The following is an 8,275-nucleotide window of genomic DNA, read 5'->3' on the forward strand; positions in this document are numbered from 1 at the left end:
CCCTATTTGATTTTGTATTTATAACCCTGTATTCACCTGACCAAAAGTCTTGTTCCTCCTGCCACCAAACTTCACTAATTCCCACTATATCTAACTTTAACTTATCCATTTCCCTTTTTAAATTTTCTAACCTACCTGCCCGATTAAGGGATCTGACACTCCATGCTCCGATCCGTTTAACGCCAGTTTTCTTTCTCCTGATAACGACGTCCTCCTGAGTAGTCCCCGCCCGGAGATCCAAATGGGGGACTATTTTACCTCCGGAATATCATCATTTAACCATACAGTAAAGGTGCATGCCCTCGGGAAAAATTACAGCTGTAGTTTCCCCTTGCTTTCAGCTGTTCACAGTACCAGCACAGCAAGACCGTTTTGGTTAGTGTTACAAGGCCAGATCAGTCAACCATCCAGACTGTTGCCCCTGCAACTACTGAAAAGGCTGCTGCCCGTCTTCAGGAACCACATGTTTGTCTGGCCTCTCAACAGATACCCTTCCGTTGTGGTAGCACCTACGGTACGGCCAACTGTATCGCTGAGGCACGCAAGCCTCCCCACCAACGGCAAGGTCCATGGTTCATGGTCTGATAAATGGTATAATTCTTACTACATATACATTTAGTGTCATGGAGAATTGTTTGTGATTCACATGAGCTAAAAATGTTCATGTAGAGACTCACTGCTCCTTTCCAATATTTACACACATGCTTAAAAAGCTAGGTTCTTGTACCAGTCCCATTTACTGTATTTTGTATGAAAGGAAAATTTAGTCAAGAAAATTAATAAATTATGATACAACGGTGCTCGGTAGTACTTATCTTCTGGAGGCAATGTGTATAATTCTGCCAGTAAACTCAAATAAAAGTAAAAGAGAGACACAACTCCACTTTCAGAACTAATAGCTTCCATACTGCAAAGGAAACAGGGATAGGTTGGGGAAGGTTAAAAAGGAGGGGCAAGTCACTCAGATTGCAGGATGAGAGAGACCTAACTGTAGTAGGGACAGGGGTAGATGAAGATGAAGGCAGAAACATCAGAGACCATAAGTCAGAGGTGGTACTTAATGACCTGACAGCTTCTGTCCAAAAGAGGAGGGGTAATATGTTAATGCAAATTATGTCCATGAAGGTGCCAAGATGTTGTAGTGCAAGTTCTCGTCACTAGATTTCAAGGAAACTGCCATCAGGTTAGAGAATCCAAATAGCCCATGTGATGTAGTTAACACTCACGTTCCTTCAGTTGTGTTGTAGAGCATGCTCAGGAACCAATGCTGGGTGTTCCCAGAAGTGGACAGTTCTTCTATGCCCATTTTGTGCAAGAAATAATTATAATGAGCAGTAAATAAAATAATGGAAAGCAGCCACTCACCTACAGTGGATCAATGCATGGAGCACAGAAATATGTAACAGAAAAAAATCATTCATACTAGCTTCAGGGCAGTAGCTGTTCTTCTAGCTTTAGTACACACTCTCAACCACACAACCACACACAGACCCACATGCACCCACACATCCAGTTTGCATTTGGGTTTCTTTGTGGTTGTGTATGTGAATTTGTGTACATTTTGCTAGAAAGAGCTAGTGCTCAAAAACTAGTGAGAATACCATTTTTTGTTATGTGTTTCTGTCCTCCGTGCATCAATCTGCTGTAGTTGAGTGGTTGTCTTTCCCTTATTTTATGCACTGCACTAGTCAGGAATTTCAGATATTGATATTCATTGTGAGTAATGCTAAGCAAAGGCTTTAATAATATTAGAACTTGTCTTAAAGAACAGATGTTTTACAATTGCTGTCTAGACTTTATTTCTTTACTTTCTGAGTGATGACAGTATGTTATTCTTGATTAAAACTGAAGTTATCAAAAGTTGTCACCAAAGGCCTTTGTGGTGTAAGTGGTGTTAGCAAATACCAAAGTTAAACTATAAACAGGGGTGATTTGTCTTGTTTAAAGGCCTAGAAATACCCATGGGAGTATCTTCCCCTCTCCTTTCTTAAATTTTTCAAGCTGTTATCGACCTAACAATTTATTTCATTCCATATAAATAACACAAACAATTCTAGTTCAGTAAACCTCATGGTTTATGTTTGTGTGTGAGATTAATCAAAGCAGCTATTTGCAGTGCTTTGCTTTTTGTGAAATACTGTTTTACTAGGAAAAAAAAATTCATGAAATTTTTGTCAGTGCAAGTTATGTTTAAAAATACAGCCACTTAATTTTTTTTTTTTTATTGTTAATGAAAGATCACCGCTGATGATCCAGATAATATTTGTGGTACAGCTTCTGAAGTGCTATATCAAGCTTTGATATACTTATAATATAGAATTTTTTGTAGCTTATATTCATTATTATGTTATCCAGTGTTGATTTTTCTAGCCACCAGCATGTCTGTTGATGACATTATATCAGAACGTTTTTGTAACTGTTAAATATGGTTGCTTTTGTTATTTTATGTAGAAGCATGCATGTGCCTTCAAAGTTATCATATAAAAAAGTCTTGAGATACTAATCAAATATTAATTTGAATCAGAGAGTTCTCCATATTTCACTTAGATTTCTTTTCATTATTCAGAATTTGCTATCAACTATTTAGCAGTTTGAAAATTTTATTGTTTTTAGAAAGCTGCTTTTCAAATATGAAGTATCTCAGGGAGGAACAAGAAAAGGAAGGGAAAAGCTTCTTAACAAGCTACTGTTTAGGATGTATATTACAAATAACTGTATAATGAAGGCATTGCAACTTTACATTATACTTATCACCTTTGAAAGTAATGCAGAAATTTAGAGGCCAGTCAAATATTGTGCATCTGTTAGGTTTTATGTATGAGTAGATTAACATATACTTTGACTATAAACACTGTTTTAGTTTAATTGTATTACTTAATTTTTTTATTAGTTGCTTACACAGTATGAAACAATCTTTACCATTACATGAGAACAGTAAGTATTGTCCAGTTCATTCTCTGAGTTCTTTATAATTTGCAGACTTTCTGTTATGTGCTGTAATTTTCTTTTTAATATGGACCAAAGCGGTGCACCAAAATTTGAGATAAATGAACTTATTTGGGTCAGCATCAGTGAGACAAATTGGTACCATATTATGATAAGTATATTGTTAATAACTGCAGTTCCTTTCCTCTTTCCATATGGACATACTTTTTGCATGAGCCTTGTATACAAGCAACTTCCGTTACATCTTATAACACTGTGTTTAAATGGTTCTGAGCATGGAAGATGCAATATTTGGGTAGAACTTTTGTATACAAATATTTCTGTTCAGTTGTAGCTTTTGTCCAGTGCTATGATAGAGACAGTCTGGTGTCTGCTGCACACAGTTTTGCATTATTACATTCAGTACTATCTCACTGGTTACAGAGAGTTGATTATTTTCACCCCAGTTCTTTGTACCTCTGTAGGTACCAGAAGGTGACTGTAGGAAATATATTTATTGAACAGTATTGTGACAATGAGGAAGAAAAATAAAGGGAAAAAACCCAGCAAGACAGGAGCAGCACACACAAAAATTATAAACTCAACAATTCATGTACACACAAAACTAGGTGATATATAAGTACACCAAAAGTTTAGATACTGGATAGATTTTGAACTATTATTCTTTTTCTTTTCTCCAGAACCACACCACCTACTCCCAAAACTCTTTCACCTGCTTCTTTTCAGCTCAGTTGTGAGCCTTCCCAAATGTTGTTCTTCACTTCTTGTTATGTACCACAAAATAATCTGTTCATTTGAAAACCACTAACAATACCTAAATTTTGCAACAGCTGTAGCTCTTTCCTTATCATAAAGCCTTTCTCATAAGGGCTGGGCACCTCTGTACAACATCTCACTTGCCCACTGCAGATGCGATGGCCATGGATACAGAAAGGACTTCTTGGTATGGAATGAGTGTCAGTTGTCGAAGTTGAGGTATTGCTGGTGCTTATTAGGTTTGATAATGACAGATGTAGCCATCTTTGAGATGGAGATCAACACTGAAGAAGGTGGCTTGTTGGATTGACTTGGACCAGGTGAAGTGAATGGAGGAGGAAGTGTAGAGGATCTGGAGGAATGTGGGTAGGGTGTCCTCACCCTCCATCCAGAGTATGAAGATGTGATCTATGAATCTGAACCATATGAGGGGTTTTGGCTTCTGGGTGTTTAGAAAGAATTCCTCTAGATGTCCTATGAAAAATTTGGCATAAGATAGTGCCCACAGCTGTATTCCAAACTTGTCTGTAGGAGATGCTTTCAAAGGAGTAGTAATTGTGGGTGAGGATATAGTTGTTCATGGTGACTAGAAAGGAGGTTGTTGGTTTGGAATGCATTGGCCATTGGAAAAGGTAGTGTTCAATAGCAGTAAGGCCATGGGCATTAGGGATGTTAGTGTAAATGGTGATGGCATCAATAGTGATGAACAGGGCACCTTGTAGTAAAGGAACAGGGACTGTGGAGTGTCAGTGGAGGAAATGGTTGGTGTCTTTTATAGTGGAGGATAACTTGCGGGTAGTGGGCTGAAGGACTTGGTCTATAAGAGAAAAGGTTTTGTCAGTGAGGGCACAGTACCCGGCCACAGTGGAGCATCCTGGGTGATTGGGTTTATGGACTTAATGAAGCATGTAGAAAGTAGGAGTGTAGGGAGTGATAGGTGTGAAGAAAGAGATGGACTCCAGGGAGAGGTTCTGGGATAGGCCTAAGGATTTGAGGAGCGACTGGAGATCCTGCTGGATATCTGGAACTGGGTCACTGTGGCAGGATTTATACATGGATGAATCTGACAGCTGGCAGAGTCGCTCTGTCAGGTAATCCTTGCAGTTCAAGACAACTGTGGTGGAGCCTTCATCAGCAGATAGGATTATAAGGTTGGAATCAGTTTTTAGATGGTGTTTGCAGTTCTTTCTGTAGATGTAAGGTTAGTTTCCATGTTGAGGGATTTGGGGAATGATGTTGAGGCAAGGTTCAAGGTTAACAGGGTGTGATTTCGGGAGCAGTGGAAGTGGGTTATGGTAGGTGCCCATCTGCAACACAACACCTCTGCTGTGTGGTGGGTAGCAACTACCCTATTCATAATATTTTCTTCCGATATCTTTATTTCAATAGGCTCCACAGTTATGTTGCCCAAGAAACTTGGTCTTTGCATCAAGGTACTGGGGTCATCATATTTTGTTTCATGGTTATATTTGAGGCAGTGCTTGGTGAAGGTCAATTCTACCTGTAGGTAAGTGGTGAGTGTCTCCTATGACTGCTGTGCAATTGTTCATCAACATGAAGCTCTTCTATACACAAAGTAATTCATGCATCAAAATTGGAGATTATGGCTGAATGCACCTCAAGAGCACAGCCTAATTTGCAACCATCAGCTTTGCACCTATTGCAAAGTAATGTGTATCCTTACATTGTGTTAACCAATGGTTATTGAAGAAGAATGTTGACTGTGTGGCCTCGATACAACTTAGGATATTTCCCCCTAATTTTTTTCTTGCTCTTGATTTGCAAACAGAAATGCACTGACGTGCCTGAACAAACTTATCATTGTCATAGCTACATGAAGTGTTTTAAATCATCCTAGGCCATTATGAAGGAGATAAAGATAACCTGGGTGTAGTATATAATCCAGTACTGGGAGACATGTTGGCTTCCTGCCTACGTCTAAATGGGGAGTACTTTGACAGACAAGTTAATCCAGTTACACAAGCTATTTTATCAATATGAAATTTATTCTCTCTGTACTGCCTCATCTGCATAATTTTCATATGTAGGGGGGAAAGACATGATCTCCTAAAAGCTTGCAGTTCTTCAGTGATCAACAAGAATATCCTCCATTGCTCTGTTTTGTGCCAATGGACGTCACAGACAGATTATTTGAATGTTTTATTAACACACCATAACTCTGGATCCCTTTAATGTGGGGTTTGGGACAAGACTTTGTTTTCTGTTATTACCTTTCTCTGAAAAAAAAACTGCCTTAATTTTTACATTACTTTCAAAGATGGTTCAATGAAGATGCCTTCATTTATCTCATTGTAGTATTTATTTATGACAAAATTAATTGCTACTTGCAAGACAGCTATATTTAATTTACCCAAGCTCTTTACTTGATGAACATTAACCAAAAAAAATTAATCACTACTCACAATTCTATCAGTATACAGTTAGGTTATTGACTTTTGATGCTCTAGTATTTGCTTTCTTTCAAAATTTTCAACTTGAGCTGAAGGCCATTCTTATTTGTTGTGAATAATTTTTATTTCCAGCCATGGTTTACTCTGTAGTTAGTGGTCATACAAGTGATCTTGAAATATTCTGCATTAGGAAGCAGACAGCATGGTGATGAATTGAAAATACTTTTTTTTTAATTTCTAGAAATTACAACATGTATGCTGACTAATTTTTGTAGAATAGATACTAGTCAGCAAGTGACTTCTTTCCAATTCTGAAGTAATATATTATAAGACATCTTGTAAATTCTATAAGTAGTGACAACAATTACTTCCCTCAGTAAATTGCTCTGAATAATCTGGTTTTATTGCTGTGGCAGTTAACTTGCTGTGCCTGTTAGAATCAATTGTACAGTTGTGCAGTTTAAATTGCATTTCATGTTGTCATTCACATTGCAGTAAAGAAATTTTCAGGCATTATTTATGTTCTGAATGCTGCAAACATAGTGTCCCATTTTTTGCAGTTTTTGCCTGTATTGTGATTGCTCTGTGAATTGCTCTGTGCCCATTGATTGTACAGGAATAAATTTGTTCGTATTAGACTTACAATTACAATTTTTTTTGCAGTGATAGTGTTCCAAGTGGCAGTTTTAAGTGTGCAAACCTTAGAGATTACTAGAAATAAATGTTAATTCAGAAGTTTAATAGAGAATAGATATTTGATTTACGTAGTTTGTTGTTCTATTGTTCAAATAATGGAATGCCTTATTAGTCCAGATATTTCGAACCCATGAATGAAGCAAAAGTTTTTAATGATATAAGAATGTGTAGTCTATTATTATATCCCTTCAATCCAGTATTATTTCATTTGTCCAAATTCTATGCTCGTTGCAATCTGTTAATATTGTATGCTTCAGAATTTTACATATTTGTTGATTATTCCACACCATCTTCAAACAATTAGAATACTGTGAATGACAAGATCTTCAAACTCTTTCTGAAATTAAAATAAAGTTGTTAATGTGCAATAAAATGTGCTAAAAACTTTTTGAACTAATTGAGGCTGTATGTTAATTTGTTTTAAGATAGGATCCGCCTTGAGCAAACAATTTTTTTTTCTTTTCTACCTTGACATGTTTTTCTAAAGTTACGGTGTGTGGTGTTGTTATTATTATTATTACTATTATTTTAAATTTTTCTTGTTGACACATGCTGTGGCTTTTGTGGCTTTCTGTATTTTCCATTATAGCTATTTTTCTTTCACAGTTTGTCATTTTTTCAGGTTTCCCCATTATCTTCACTGTGAATCTGCACTTTCAGACTTGCACTGTTCGTAGAAAAGAAGAAAACAAATGTGTGTGCTCAAGGTGAAACCTATCCAGAAACAAATTAATTTGTAAGCCAACAGAGACACAAGAAGGAGCTCCACACCCAAGATAACTAAAACTATTATGATTCATAAATTTTGTGGCAGTAATATTTTTATAGATGTATCCTGGGAATAGTTTGTGAATAGTAAGAAAACAAGTTATGCAAAGCAGATATTTGTATTGTGATGCACTATTTGAATGAAGACATGCCAGTTTACACAGGAATCCATAGTATTATGGAATGTAATTCTGTTTCTCCTCATCTGTGATGTCTCAAAGTCCACAAGCTTTTGGATCAGTTCCTTTCACCCACTATCAAGTATTGTACACTGATTGCATTTGTTCGCACAAGCCTGATGTGCTTGTGCTGCTAGTTTGCAGCCATGAAGACACAGTAGGTTCCTGGCTGTCATAATTCAATATGATGTGCGTGAGCTTACATTTTCAGCTGGAAATGTACAAAAATATTCATGTATCAAAGACTTTATATGCTTCTGCCTGTATTGACACATTTATCTATGATTAAAAATGTCAAATTTATGATGATGCTATGTCAGAATACATTTGTCCATGGGACCACAAGGAGTTTTTTCTACATCTCAATAGATATTTCACATTAACATACTTCCATGCCCATTTTCTGAGGAGCGAACTACGGATGAAGACATAATAATACATTCATCTTATATTATTTTTGAAGTTATTTTATGATGTCCTGTGCCAGCCTGATGCAACAGTGTCTATATTCACATGGTA

The 8,275-nt window shown here is 36.8% G+C and overlaps 1 protein-coding gene across 1 annotated transcript in view; it reads left to right on the forward strand.

Annotated features, from left to right (window-relative positions):
* LOC126419598 (peripheral-type benzodiazepine receptor-associated protein 1-like) overlaps positions 1–7,962 on the forward strand; it is an 843,217-nt gene extending 835,255 nt beyond the window's left edge. Inside the window, exon 14 of the mRNA XM_050086786.1 lies at positions 7,432–7,962. Coding sequence (XP_049942743.1) covers positions 7,432–7,520 — 89 coding nt within the window. The 3' untranslated portion in view covers positions 7,521–7,962. The remainder of the gene's footprint in view (positions 1–7,431) is intronic.
* The last annotated feature ends 313 nt before the right edge of the window (positions 7,963–8,275 follow it).

Source organism: Schistocerca serialis, chromosome 9 (genome assembly GCF_023864345.2).
Source record: "Schistocerca serialis cubense isolate TAMUIC-IGC-003099 chromosome 9, iqSchSeri2.2, whole genome shotgun sequence".
NCBI lineage: Eukaryota > Metazoa > Arthropoda > Insecta > Orthoptera > Acrididae > Schistocerca > Schistocerca serialis.